Below are 15,206 nucleotides of genomic sequence, written 5' to 3'. Positions count from 1 at the left end.
TTCCGCACAATATACATTAAAAGCACATAAAAATAGACTCGGGCTTTAACAACTTATGCAACTGATGTAAAGATTTAGAAGGTTTTTAACTAAAAATCTTGTATCTAACAAAATATGTTTGATTTTGCAGTGCTCAACCACATGTGGCTTAGGAGTACAGAGTAGAACAATTCATTGTACAGACAAGAATGTCTCTGGTAAATACAGAAATCTTGCCCCTAAAAAATGTTCACACATAGAGAAACCAAATGTGGAACTCAAGAAAATATGTCAGATTGCTGAATGCCCCAGAGATCCCGTCTACTCTATGACTGGCAAACCTTGGGGGTCTTGGTATGCCTCTCCATGGTCCCAGGTAATCTGTTATATACTTCTTTCTGCATTCACGGATTAGTAAACAAGGACATAACTTTTTCAAAATCACTAATATTTTGTTATGCCTCATATAATTAACACACTGCCTAGAGCTGAAAAGTAAAAAAAAATGCTGATGTATCACCAGTAACCAGTTTCTGAAAAAAAAAAAATCAGTGATGACTAGAGTTGGGCCGAACCTCCGATTTTAGGTTCGCGAACCGGGTTCGCGAACTTCCGCGGAAGGTTCGGTTCGCGTTAAAGTTCGCGAACCGCAATAGACTTCAATGGGGATGCGAACTTTGAAAAAAAAAATAATTATGCTGGCCACAAAAGTGATGGAAAAGATGTTTCAAGGGGTCTAACACCTGGAGGGGGGCATGGCGGAGTGGGATACACGCCAAAAGTCCCCGGGAAAAATCTGGATTTGACGAAAAGCAGCGTTTTAAGGGCAGAAATCACATTGAATGCTAAATGACAGGCCTAAAGTGCTTTAAAACATCTTGCATGTGTATACATCAATCAGGTAGTGTAATTAAGGTACTGCTTCACACTGACACACCAAACTCCACTGAACAGAACAGGTATGCAGTGGCGGGTTCACTAAACAGGTATACAGTGGCGGGTCCACTGAACAGAACAGGTATGCAGTGGCGGGTTCACTGAACAGGTATGCAGTGGTGGGTTCACAGAACAGGTATGCAGTGGCAGCAGGATCACTGAACAGGTATGCAGTGGTGGGTGGGTTCACAGAACAGGTATGCAGTGGTGGGTTCACAGAACAGGTATGCAGTGGCAGGATCACTGAACAGGTATGCAGTGGTGGTGGGTGGGTTCACAGAACAAGTATGCAGTGGCAGGATCACTGAACAGGTATGCAGTGGTGGGTGGGTTCACAGAACAGGTATGCAGTGGCAGCAGGATCACTGAACAGGTATGCAGTGGTGGGTGGGTTCACAGAACAGGTATGCAGTGGCAGGATCACTGAACAGGTATGCAGTGGTGGTGGGTGGGTTCACAGAACAGGTATGCAGTGGCAGGATCACTGAACAGGTATGCAGTGGCAGGATCACAGTACAGGTATGCAGTGGGCTGAGGGCTCACTGAACAGAACAGGTATGCAGCCAGGAAGAAGTTAAGCCTAACTAATCTTTCCCTATATGAGAGACTGCAGCAGCTCGCCCTACTCTCACTAATGCAGGCACACGAGTGGCCGTAATGGCCGCCGCTGCCTGCCTTATATAAGGGGGGTGGGGCTCCAGGGGCTAGTGTAGCCTAATTGGCTACACTGGGCCTGCTGACTGTGATGTAGAGGGTCAAAGTTGACCCTCAGGTGCATTATGGGGCGAACCGAACTTCTTCCGCAAAACGTTCGCGTGCGGTACCCGCACGCGAACCACCTAAGTTCACGCGAACCACGTTCGCCGGCGAACCGTTCGGCCCAACTCTAGTGATGACATTTTACTATAGACTGTAATGCTGGGAATACACCATACAATTTTCTGTTAGATTTAAGGCCCATACACACGTCTGATTTTTTGGAACGACGGGTCGTTTGAACGTCCCGTCGTTCAGACGTCCGCCCGCTAAATCGGGCGTGTGTACAGACTGTCGTTCGCGTGATAAGACTGAGTTTGAGCGATCCGCCCGGCGGATCGCTCAAACTCAGTCTTATCACGCGAACGACAGTCTGTACACACGCCCGATTTAGCGGGCGGACGTCTGAACGACGGGACTTTTAAACGACCCGTCGTTCCAAACAATCAGACGTGTATATGGGCCTTTACCTGCCAGATAGATAAAGTTCAACATGTTGGAAATTAACTATCTTACCATCTATCTGCCGAGCAATTAGGCATTGTTCTACTCAGCTGGAGATAAACAGAAGACAATGCACCAGAGATAATGACCATTCTCTACAGAAAATAATCTAATTATGCATTCTAAAAGAAAATCTAACAGAAAAATCTAACAGATGAATCTAACAGAAAATTGTATGGTGTATTCACAGCATAAGTGTTATGTTATTCATAAGTCAATAGCTCATAATTAACGCAAACAAATACTTTTTCATCAATCATTTGAGAAGTACTGATCATTAGACAAAATGGCAGAAATGTGATTGAGTAATTGAGTTCACTACTGTCCTGCTATTGCTTGATGCAGCGGTGTTCCTATCATTGGGCGCAAGGGAGCATGGTGCTCCGGGTGACTGAAAGGCTAGGGGGTGTCGCCAAGACCCCCAGCCTCTACATGGCAGAGCAGTATAGGAACGCCCCTTGCGGGCGTTTTGAACAGGGAATTCCTCTCCTTAATGTTTACCTCTGAGATAACGACAAATGTTGTCACTAATCTCGGGGGGCTATAGCGCGGGGGTGGGGACACAGAGAGCAGCGTCTGGGGAAACAGAGGCATGTCAGGAGGCAGAGAACATGCCTCTGTGTCCCATCTGCCCACCTCGGGTTCTCTTTAAGGTGGCCAATAATAATCCAATGTTTTTCATTCAATTTTAACAAATCTATGTAGTATAAGGGTGAATAGCATGAATGTACTGAATGGTTAATTTAGTCAGTGCCTTATATTACATAGAAATGGTAAGATTGGATGAAAAAGATTTGATCATTAGTGGCCACCATTTGTCTTACCCTGCTCATAGATTTTACAGCATTCAAACTGTCAAACCTTGCCATACACATATATCTGCCAGCATGTGATTTCAGCAGAATTTGACTTGCATGCCAGATCAGAAGTGCAGCTGTGGTTCTGTTACTTTTTAAAGTACAGCTGTAATTAGGGGGGAAAAATTAGATACCACAGGAGTGGGAAGCCTCTGGATCCCAATCCACTCCTCTGCTGCTGGCCAGGACCCCCTTCAACTTGCACTCCCATCTAGAGGTGCTCACTTGGATCCTGCGGAATTGACATTTCTACATTTCCAAATGGAAATCAGAAAATTGGAAATTGGATTTCAGCAGAAATGTGATTTACCGCAACTCAGTGATTTTAGTATTCACAGAACTCGGAAGCATTGGACCAATCAGGGAGTGCAGAATTTTTCCACGAAAATCAGATTGCCGCAGTAATTTTGGACCAATCTGATAGTACTGATTATTCCTGAGTCTTGTAATTAGATAAAAATTTCCGTGGTATTCTGAGTACCGTGGTAAAATCCTGCATTCTCTGATTGGTCCAATACTTCCAAGAAACTCAGAATTACTTGATCAATCAGAGACTACAAAAAAATGACAAAAAAAGACTCCTCAGAACTCGGAAATCTGCAGAATCGGTAATCAGCATTGGCGGAAATCAGAATTTCTACAGAATGAGAAATCAGCATTTCTGACCTTCCCTACTCCCCATTTGTGTACAAGAATGTCAGCACTGCACAGGCTCGAGATGTACTTTGCGCATTTGTAGTGTAGCTGTGCTCATGCAGGGGAGCGTGGCCACAAGCAATCTTCAACATTGATGTCGAAGATAGTTTAGAGGATCCCAGTGCAGGACAAAGGAGGCGTAGAAAGATTGGGGAAGTCTCTGTATCCTCAAAGCTCTTTCACACTGAGGCGATGCGTCAAAGTGATGCACTGCTACCGCAGCCTAATGCAACCTTTTGGTTCACACTTCACACGTTGCGGTACACTGTGCCAGAAGTCCCTAATCTAATGCTAGCGGAGAACTAAGTTACAGTGCGGGATCCGTGGTGACGTGCGATGATCTGCGTCAGCCCGGAAGCCATGTTAGTCTATGGCAACGCAGGGTTTTTTAAAAAGTTGACGTTGCAATGTCGCGGCATGCATGCGTGGAAGCGTATTTTTACTATGTGCTTCCGTGCACTTCCGCATACCCCGAAGCAGGAAGTAACTGCAAGCGCACGTCACTTCCTGCTTTGCTGGTGGCCAGACAGGAAACACTGTGTACTAACGCGGTGTTCCCTGAAGACCGGTTTCTGGCGGTGCAATGCAGTACGGCTCGCCCGCCACACTGCAACACTACCACCAGTTTGCAGTGAGAAACCGGCCTCAGGCTCCCCCTAAGAATCTAACTTATTTTCTTTTATTCTGACTACAGGTCCACTTTAAGGCAATATCTGCGATGCTTCTGGCAGAATAACACAGAGTTGCAAACTCAATATTTTACAGTAATGTTGCACATGCAGAGTTCAATACATTTTATACCTAAAAGAATAGAGAATCAGCAAAACGATTTTAAATAATTTGTTAAGAAGTACAGTGCATGAATATTAACAGAAAACAGGAACAAAAGTTTTATCAAGTAAACAAGCGGTAACTTGCAGCAACTTTGGAAACAAAATGAGATGAGTGGAACCTGAAAGTCATACTGTGTGAACCAGGCATCCCTACTTCAGAGAATAAAAGGGTTTCCAGTTTTCCCAATCATTCCAGGCAAGTATGGTCTGGGATGGGCTCCTGATAACCTGCTTATTGGTTACCACACGCTGCTTACATTATGTTATTAATTAGTTTGGGCATGTATTCTCCAATGAGGGTACAAACTGTATGTCTACTAGAGATGAATTATGCCTGAATAATACATTTTCAGTAGAAGTAAGTCCATATTTGGTCAATGACATAATCAAGATGACCACCGAGGTCGCAGCAGACAGATCAAGAGATAGGGTTGGCTAAATGGGTGGGAGCAATGGTGTAGCAATAGCCATAGTAGTCATGGAGCAGAGGGGGCCCAGGTGGTACTTGATGTTTACACCATTAACTTTCTTGGGCTCTTCCACCCTATGATTTTGTCAAAGTGCCCATTATAGGCAGCGTAGATCGCATTAGAATTTAAATTGCCCAATTAACTCGTATCCATAGGATAGGAACAGGCGGCATTGCTCAAGAATGCCTGGGTGTGGGGTGTTGTGGTTTAATGTGAATGAGAAGTCCCCCAACCACTCTGTAGCTAAATTTAAAAAAAATTGATGGCAAGTCAACTGTGCTTCTGTTAAATGGACACAAGATGCCTTACAACACAGACATCAACAGATTAAAATGAATGATAATTAAGGAGCCAGTGGAGATGGTACACAAAAATCTAAATGCATTAGTCGAAATGGACTATGGACTAGGGCACTGTGGGAGAGCCAAAACATTATATAACACTCAATCTCTGAAATCTGAATATGTATAAAATTTGAGTTTAACCAGTTCAGATCAAATTCCTGATGTTCGGGGTGAACATGAGGGCAACCAAAACCTAAATGCCAACACTAGTACTAAGGCTGTATAGTGTGCAGACTTACTCTCAAAGTCATGCTTTGACCCACTACAGGAAAGATATACTTCTCCCTGTCTATTCCAACATATTTCCATTGGGAAGTGAGCAGAATGCAGGGCCAGAACAATTAGTGATCTGAGAATTCTGAAGATGTAAAACTGTTGCATGAGATATCAGTGGTTACAAAGGTGACTATACTGTACAGTATTGTAATACTCTAAACCATAAAACACAGAATATAATTTATATTCTGGACAATTAACAGGCTACTTCTATACTTGGCCTATTTTCTGCCACAGGAAGTATGACCACAACCACGGAAATATTACTTGTTTTAATAATTAACACACTCATATAAGTAGATAAACACTTGTTCTACTTATATAACATATGAATTGTACTATCCACATTTTGATTTCAGTGAATTTTATATAGTAAATAAAGGGAATTCTGTTCCTGGCATTTGCCATCTTGATTCCCTCTGACTGAAGCCAATAATGATGTAATTTCCTCCCTTACTTTGTTTCTCCTAGAAACTGCACTGTCATAGCTAGCTTGCTTTGTAAACACATGTGAGCACAGCATAGATCAGATTTCAGCAGCTCACTGAACTGCCCTCAGCCAGTCAATAAGGAGCAGGGATGTGGATGGGCTGATTATAATCTTCCTTCTCGTTGGCAATGGCAAAAATAGACCCAGGGTGATTGAGATAAGATTTATTACAGCAGAAACATGTCTGAATAGATTGAAGTGCTTGCAATGCAGGGTAAGGTTGCAGGCTGGCTGCATAGTAAACACAGAGCAGCCTGCAAGCTTACCCTGGGATGGGACTAGCTATAAGCTATAGCCCCACCACACATCATCACACATAAAAAAAACACCTAATACTGTACATCATGAAAATCAGCAATATGGAATATGTCGCTCGCTGCTGTATAAATAAATGATATATATAATTTCCAATATTTTGTCCAACCCCTGTATATGTATATATATATATATATATATATATATAAATATATTTATTTATTGTGTATATATATATATATATATATGTATATATATATATATATATATATATATTCCTGAAGGGGAAAAAAACAGCCCAATATTCTTCCATCACGCTTCTCCTCGCTGTTCCAGCGCTGAGCCCTCTGCAAGTCTGTCGTCAAGGAGCTTCCACTGACGGCCCACACTTGCCCACTAGCATGTAGCACTAACAGCGGTTCCATGCTGCTGTACAGGAGCGAGCTTTGTGGAACTTTGGGGGTCCCAGTACTGGAACAGAGGGGCACAGAGGAAGCCTGTAGGTTCCAGAGGCCTCCTTCTCCCGAGATAAGTATATACATTTTTGTCTTTACAATCTCCCAGCTTTAAGTGTTTTAATGCGGCAAATCATTTTCCCTTCCCAGCATGAGATTGTTTTCCACAAAACAACTCTAAACATCTGTCCTGAAGTGTTGTATCTTTTCCAAAAGCCAGGAACTGTTGGATCATGTATACGATTCATAATTTGGGGGCTAATGTGTTGCTGGGCTCATGAAATGATTTTCTCTGGATTCCTTATGCCTTATCTAACAGCTGGTGATTTGAGAATTTTGATTTTGTGTTTGAAAATGACATCATCTATGTGGGAATTTATTCCGTGTGTAATTACATATGGGTCATTTGTTGAGAGAAACATATGATCACCAGTGACAAGGTTTGTTCACTTGTCATGACATGTCTCAAGAGAGTAACATTATCACTGTGGATGTGACATTCAATATGTTCAGCTGCATCCAAGCTGTGAAATTTAATTTTCTTCTTAGTATGATGGTTTCAGAATTAATGTTTACCAGGAATATATTTTGGTTTTCCCAGGAGAAAGACTGTGTCCCTATTATCATTTTTTAAGCAAAATGCCTTACCAAGGTGCACATTAATAAAGATTGGAATAGATTATGCAGTATAGAGGATATATATGAAACTTCTAGCTGATGCCATCAGTAGTTCTGCTGATCATCCCGAGACATAGAAGGAATAAATTACTGAAGCCATGCCAACACAGGAAATGTACCCATATTTATTTTATGCAATGTCATTAGGAAAACACAAGAGACAGATAAGCAAAGGTAAAACAATAAACACATACTGTCCATTCATGGATCATAACTGAATGGATACGGTAGTAACAGATGCGAGCAGATCCAATGTTAACTTATGGATCCGTTCACATTGGTCTGTTTGAACAGATCCATTCTGACCGACCCGTTAAACGGACTGCAAACTTGGTTCTGCAATGATTTTTCTGATCAGAAGAGCCCAGCGAAGCCCAGTGAAACGGAAAAGGGATGCTGAGGCACTGCATTGGGGGTGTGATGCTCACATGGTTCCCGAGAAAACCGTTTGTGCTCCATTTACGTCACAAACGCAAGTTCCATTGCAAAATAGTAAAAAATGTCATTTTTTAAACCAACTTTTTTTCCCCCTACTCCCTGCTAGCAATCACTGATAGCTTCCAATTACGGATCCTCTCACCTAAGTGTGAAATCTGTTCCCAAGCATTCCTGGGAAGTATATGGCTCATCCATCAGATGAAGTCAGATATGAGCTTCACAGAACCAATTTAAAGGAGAGAGAGCTGGGACTACTCGGCAGCAATCTCAGCAGGGAAGCTAACACTTAGCTCTGCTTTCCTAGCTTCAAAGACCCCCGGCTGAGTTCGTCAACTAGAGCTGACCTGCTGTAAACCTCATGTCTATGATAATTTATAGACTTCTGTATTTGTAATATTTCTGGTGTTACCAAGATACCAGGTCCTTCAAATTCGCAGAGTGCGTTGGAGTTCACGTGACACTGGTTCTGAGAGATTTTCCACCATCTGGATCTTCCAGAACCAATACTACAAAGGCTGGAAGTAACGAACTATGTTATTTGTCTCCCATGGTCCTCATGTATAGTATCAAATGAATTGTAAAATTATATTGAGTGCGAATATGCATTCTGTTTCAGGCAAAGCGGCAAAACATGAATTGGGCCAAAATCTCTCCCTGTCTAATGGGGCACTGCCCTATTCAAATTTTACAAGGCTGGACTTGTACGTGTCATGACCCCTCCCATCTACAGTGAGGATTAAAACCCCAATGACACAGCTGTCCTACATCCAAAGTCCTTCATCTGAAATCTTTGTCTAATAAAATCGGACAGCCAGCTGGACACTAGAGTTGGGCCGAACCTCCGATTTTAGGTTCGCGAACCGGGTTCGCGAACTTCCGCGGAAGGTTCGGTTCGCGTTAAAGTTCGCAAACCGCAATAGACTTCAATGGGGATGCGAACTTTGAAAAAAAAAATTATGCTGGCCACAAAAGTGATGGAAAAGATGTTTCAAGGGGTCTAACACCTGGAGGGGAGCATGGCGGAGTGGGATACACGCCAAAAGTCCCCGGGAAAAATCTGGATTTGACGCAAAGCAGCGTTTTAAGGGCAGAAATCACATTGAATGCTAAATGACAGGCCTAAAGTGCTTTAAAACATCTTGCATGTGTATACATCAATCAGGTAGTGTAATTAAGGTACTGCTTCACACTGACACACCAAACTCACCGTGTAACGCACCGCAAACAGCTGTTTGTGTAGTGACGGCCGTGCTGGACTGGTGCGCACCATGGCGAGAGTGCAGGTTTGGTGGCTTTACAGCCCATATGGTCGCCTGGCTGATGTAGCTGAATGACAGAACAGTGACTGTCCAGCTGATCAAATTTGGTCTGACCACAATGAAGCAACGACCTTATTATCTTTTGTGTGTCCCCCGAGACACTCATCTAGGCGCCGGTCATTGCTTCATTGTGATACGCAAGCCCCTTCACCACGGCAAGGTAATGATCACGAAGGGGAATGGGCGCATGTACATGCCTTTTCTTTTGTTGTTGCAGCTGCCCGCAGTGCAGCCAGAAAAATTAGGCAGTCATGTACACGCACCAGAAAAATTATTACAGCGGCCGCTGCTAGCAGCGGCCTAAAAAATTCAGCAATCCGCCTGGAGTCCCGGACCCTGTTGGTGGTGGCGGAGAAGGTAGTCAAGCGGCCTGCAGGCAGACATGCTGTGTGGAGGGACTGGGAGCGACTTAGTCTTCTTGGGGCAGGCCAGGCAGCCAGTCACACGGCGTGCAGGCAGAGATGCTGTGTGTGCGGGGACTGACTTAGTCTTGGGGCGAGCAGCAGCCCTCCGGGATCCATGCCTCATTCATTTTGATAAAGGTTAGGTACTTAACACTTTTGTGACTTAGGCGACTTCTCTTCTCAGTGACAATGCCTCCAGCTGCGCTGAAGGTCCTTTCTGACAGGACGCTTGCGGCAGGGCAGGAGAGAAGTTGGATGGCAAATTGGGACAGCTCTGGCCACAGGTCAAGCCTGCGCACCCAGTAGTTCAAGGGTTCCTCATCGCTGTTCACAGCAGTGTCTACATCCACACTTAAGGCCAGGTAGTCGGCTACCTGCCGTTCCAGGCGTTGGTGGAGGGTGGATCCGGAAGGGCTACGGCGAGGCGTTGGACTAAAGAACGTCCGCATGTCCGACATCACCATGAGATCGCTGGAGCGTCCTGTCTTTGACTGCGTGGACACGGGAGGAGGATTAGTGGCAGTGGTACCTTGCTGGCGTTGTGCTGTCACATCACCCTTAAAGGCATTGTAAAGCATAGTTGACAGCTTGTTCTGCATGTGCTGCATCCTTTCCACCTTCAGGTGAGTTGGTAACAGGTCCGCCACTTTGTGCCTGTACCGAGGGTCTAGTAGTGTGGCCACCCAGTACAGCTCATTTCCCTTGAGGTTTTTTATACGAGGGTCCCTCAACAGGCAGGACAGCATAAAAGACAACATCTGCACAAAGTCGGATCCAGTACCCTCCATCTCCTCTTGCTCTTCCTCAGTGACGTCACGTAAGTCAACCTCCTCCCCCCAGCCGCGAACAATACCACGGGAAGGTTGAGCAGCACAAGCCCCCGACGACGCCTGCTGCGGGTGTTCTCCTGCCGCCGTCCCCTCCTCCTCCTCCTCCCCCAAAGAAACACCTTGCTCATCATCCTCTGAGTCTGACTCATCTTCTGCACACGACTTCTCTTCTTCCTCCTCCTCCCCCCTCTGTGCTGCCGCAGGTGTTGAGGAAACAGCTGGGTCTGATGAAAATTGGTCCCATGCCTGTTCCTGCCGTAACGGTTCCTGGTCACGCTCATTCGCAGCTTCATCCGCCACTCTACGCACAGCACGCTCCAAGAAGTAAGCGTAGGGAATTAAGTCGCTGATGGTGCCCTCACTGCGGCTCATGAGCCTGCATGCATTTTTCATCAGTGTCCAGTTGTCGGGCCAGAACATCCCCATCTTCCCAGACTGTTTCATTCTACTGTAGTTGTAGAGGTAGTGGGTGACGGCTTTCTTCTGTTCTAGCAGGCGGGAGAACATGAGCAGGGTCGAATTCCAGCGAGTCGGGCTATCGCAAATGAGGCGTCTCACCGGCATGTTGTTTTTCCGCTGAATTTCCGCAAAGCGTGCCATGGCTGTGTAAGACCGCCTCAAATGCCCACAGACCTTCCTGGCCTGCTTCAGGACATCCGCTAAGCCAGGGTACTTTGCCACAAATCTTTGAACAACTAGATTCATGACATGTGCCATGCAGGGTATGTGTGTCAGCTTCCCCATATGCAAAGCGGCAAGCAGATTGCTGCCGTTGTCGCACACCACGTTGCCTATCTCCAGGTGGTGCAGGGTCAGCCACTCATCCACCTGTTTCTTAAGAGCAGCCAGGAGAGCTGCTCCAGTGTGACTCTCCGCTTTGAGACAAGACATGTCTAAGATGGCGTGACACCGTCGTACCTGGCATGCAGCATAGGCCCTGCGGAGCTGGTGCTGTGTAGCTGGAGAGGAGAACTGCCACTCAGCCAAGGAGGAGGAGGACAGCGAAGAGCATGTAGCAGGAGGAGAGGAGGTGGCAGGAGGCCTGCCTGCAAGCCGTGGAGGTGTCACAATTTGGTCCGCTGCGCCCTGCTTGCCATCGTTCACCACCAGGTTGACCCAATGGGCTGTGTACGTAATGTAGCGGCCCTGCCCGTGCTTGGCAGACCAGGCATCCGTGGTCAGGTGTACCCTTGACCCAACGCTCTTCGCAAGAGATGACACCACTTGCCTTTCAACTTCACGGTGCAGTTGGGGTATGGCCTTTCTCGAAAAATAAGTGCGGCCTGGCATCTTCCACTGCTGTGTTCCGATGGCCACAAATTTACGGAAGGCCTCAGAGTCCACCAGCCGGTATGGTAACAGCTGGCGAGCTAACAGTTCCGCCACGCCAGCTGTCAGACGCCGGGCAAGGGGGTGACTGGCCGAAATTGGCTTCTTCCGCTCAAACATTTCCTTCACGGACACCTGACTGCTGCTGTGGGCAGAGGAGCAGGAAGCGCTCAAGGGCAGAGGCGGAGTGGAGGAGGGTGCCTGTGAAGGTGGAAGGGAGAAAGCGGCAGAAGCAGATGATGCACCTGAAGTAGGAAGAGGAGAAGGAGGGTGACTTTTCTTTTGTGTGCTGCTGCTGCTTTTGCTCAGGTGGCCATCCCATTGCTGTTTGTGCCTTTTCTCCAGGTGCCTTCGTAAGGCACTTGTCCCTACGTGAGTGTTGGCCTTTCCACAGCTCAATTTTTGTTGGCAGAGCGAACAGATGGCTTTGCTCCGATCTGAGGCATACACATTAAAAAATTTCCACACCGCTGAGCCACCCTGGGATGTGGGCACTATGGGGATCTCAGCAGCTGATGCTGAAGGGCAAGTTGGCTGGCTGTACATAGGTGGCGATACATGGTGCCGGACACTGCCACCAGCTGTTTCTGACGAAGAGCTGCCCCAGCTTCTTTCAGCAACTTCTCTCCTCCTACTACTCTCTGACTCCCCCTCTGACCTGTCCCCCTCTTCATCTCCTCTATTGGGAACATACAGAGGATCCCTATCATCGTCATCATCGTAATCATCCTGCCCAGCTTCGCTTGCCTCAGACAAATCCAAACATGCACCATCAGTAGGTCCTTCATCCTCCTTACACGTTACATCCATAGTGTTGCCGCGTAACTCAGACATATGAGCTGGTGAAAATTCATCTGGCTGTAACAACAATGGCTGTGCATCAGTAATTTCAACACTAAATAATTCTTGCGAAGTGTCAAATGCAGCGGAAGTGGTGCTAGTAGTAGCGCTGGTGGCTGAGCAAGATGAGGTGTTCTGTGTCGCTAAATACTCAACCACGTCCTGACAATCTTGGCAGGTGATGGGACGTGCCTTCTTCCGAGCACTGTACTGTGGGCCAGGTCCACACGAAATTACATTTACACGACCTCGCGCAGACCTGCCGGGTGGCCTTCCTCTGGCTCTGGCACTACCTCTTCCTCTACCTGTTTTGTCCATATCGGGTATGCACGGAGTGGTATATCACACTGCGTGCACTCACGTAGGTAGGTGGGTTCACTTAACTGCACAGGTATGCGCACTGATGCGGTGGGTTCACTGAACAGAACAGGTATACAGTGGTGGGTTCACAGAACAGGTATGCCGTGGCAGGTTCACTGAACAGAACAGGTATGCAGTGGCGGGTTCACAGAACAGGTCAGGTATACAGTGGCGGGTTCAAAGAACAGGTACGCAGTGGCAGGTTCACTGAACACAACAGGTATGCAGTGGCGGGTTCACTGAACAGTACAGGTATGCAGTGGCGGGTTCACTGAACAGTACAGGTATACAGTGGCGGGTTCACTGAACACAACAGGTATGCAGTGGCGGGTTCACTGAACAGAACCGGTATACAGTAGCGGCTCCACTGAACAGAACAGGTATGCAGTGGCGGGTTCACTGAACAGTACAGGTATACAGTGGCGGGTTCACTGAACAGAACAGGTATACAGTAGCGGGTCCACTGAACAGAACAGGTATGCAGTGGCGGGTTCACTGAACAGTACAGGTATACAGTGGCGGGTTCACAGAACAGGTATACAGTGGCAGGTTCACTGAACAGAACAGGTATGCAGTGGCGGGTTCACTGAACAGGTATACAGTGGCGGGTTCACTGAACAGAACAGGTATACAGTGGCAGGTTCACTGAACACAACAGGTATGCAGTGGCGGGTTCACTGAACAGTACAGGTATACAGTGGCGGGTTCACAGAACAGGTATACAGTGGCAGGTTCACTGAACACAACAGGTATGCAGTGGCGGGTTCACTGAACAGTACAGGTATACAGTGGCGGGTTCACAGAACAGGTATGCAGTGGCAGGTTCACTGAACAGAACAGGTATGCAGTGGCGGGTTCACTGAACAGTACAGGTATACAGTGGCGGGTTCACAGAACAGGTATGCAGTGGCAGGTTCACTGAACAGAACAGGTATGCAGTGGCGGGTTCACTGAACACAACAGGTATGCAGTGGCGGGTTCACTGAACAATAAAGGTATGCAGTGGCGGGTTCACTGAACAGTACAGGTATACAGTGGCGGGTTCACTGAACACAACAGGTATGCAGTGGCGGGTTCACTAAACAGAACCGGTATACAGTAGCGGCTCCACTGAACAGAACAGGTATGCAGTGGCGGGTTCACTGAACAGTACAGGTATACAGTGGCGGGTTCACTGAACAGAACAGGTATACAGTAGCGGGTCCACTGAACAGAACAGGTATGCAGTGGCGGGTTCACTGAACAGTACAGGTATACAGTGGCAGGTTCACAGAACAGGTATGCAGTGGCAGGTTCACTGAACAGAACAGGTATGCAGTGGCGGGTTCACTGAACAGGTATACAGTGGCGTGTTCACTGAACAGAACAGGTATACAGTGGCGGGTCCACTGAACAGAACAGGTATGCAGTGGCGGGTTCACAGAACAGGTATGCAGTGGCAGGTTCACTGAACACAACAGGTATGCAGTGGCGGGTTCACTGAACAGGTATACAGTGGCGGGTCCACTGAACAGAACAGGTATGCAGTGGCAGGTTCACTGAACACAACAGGTATGCAGTGGTGGGTTCACAGAACAGGTATGCAGTGGTGGGTTCACAGAACAGGTATGCAGTGGTGGGTTCACAGAACAGGTATGCAGTGGTGGGTTCACTGAACAGGTATGCAGTGGTGGGTTCACTGAACAGGTATGCAGTGGTGGGTTCACAGAACAGGTATGCAGTGTTGGGTTCACAGAACAGGTATGCAGTGGTGGGTTCACAGTACAGGTATGCAGTGGTGGGTTCACAGTACAGGTATGCAGTGGTGGGTTCACAGAACAGGTATGCAGTGTTGGGTTCACAGAACAGGTATGCAGTGGTGGTTTCACAGTACAGGTATGCAGTGGTGGGTTCACAGAACAGGTATGCAGTGTTGGGTTCACAGAACAGGTATGCAGCCAGGAACAAGCTAAGCCTAACTAATCTTTCCCTATGAGAGACAGTCTGCAGCAGCTCGCCCTACTCTCACTAATGCAGGCACACGAGTGACCGTAATGGCCGCCGCTGCCTGCCTTATATAAGGGGGGTGGGGCTCCAGGGGCTAGTGTAGCCTAATTGGCTACACTGGGCCTGCTGACTGTGATGTAGAGGGTCAAAGTTGACCCTCCATGTGCATTA

The 15,206-nt window shown here is 46.9% G+C and overlaps 1 protein-coding gene across 2 annotated transcripts in view; it reads left to right on the top strand.

Moving 5' to 3' along the window:
• ADAMTS16 (ADAM metallopeptidase with thrombospondin type 1 motif 16) overlaps nucleotides 1-15,206 on the top strand; it is a 161,162-nt gene that overhangs the window by 137,304 nt on the left and 8,652 nt on the right. For both annotated transcript variants that reach the window (XM_068234569.1, XM_068234567.1), the window contains exon 21: nucleotides 131-355. In XM_068234569.1, the coding sequence (XP_068090670.1) occupies nucleotides 131-355 (225 nt within the window). The remainder of the gene's footprint in view (nucleotides 1-130; nucleotides 356-15,206) is intronic.

Source organism: Hyperolius riggenbachi, chromosome 5 (genome assembly GCF_040937935.1).
Source record: "Hyperolius riggenbachi isolate aHypRig1 chromosome 5, aHypRig1.pri, whole genome shotgun sequence".
Taxonomy (NCBI): domain Eukaryota; kingdom Metazoa; phylum Chordata; class Amphibia; order Anura; family Hyperoliidae; genus Hyperolius; species Hyperolius riggenbachi.
Note: the sequence above shows the minus strand (reverse complement) of the source record. Positions and strands in the feature narration are given on the sequence as shown.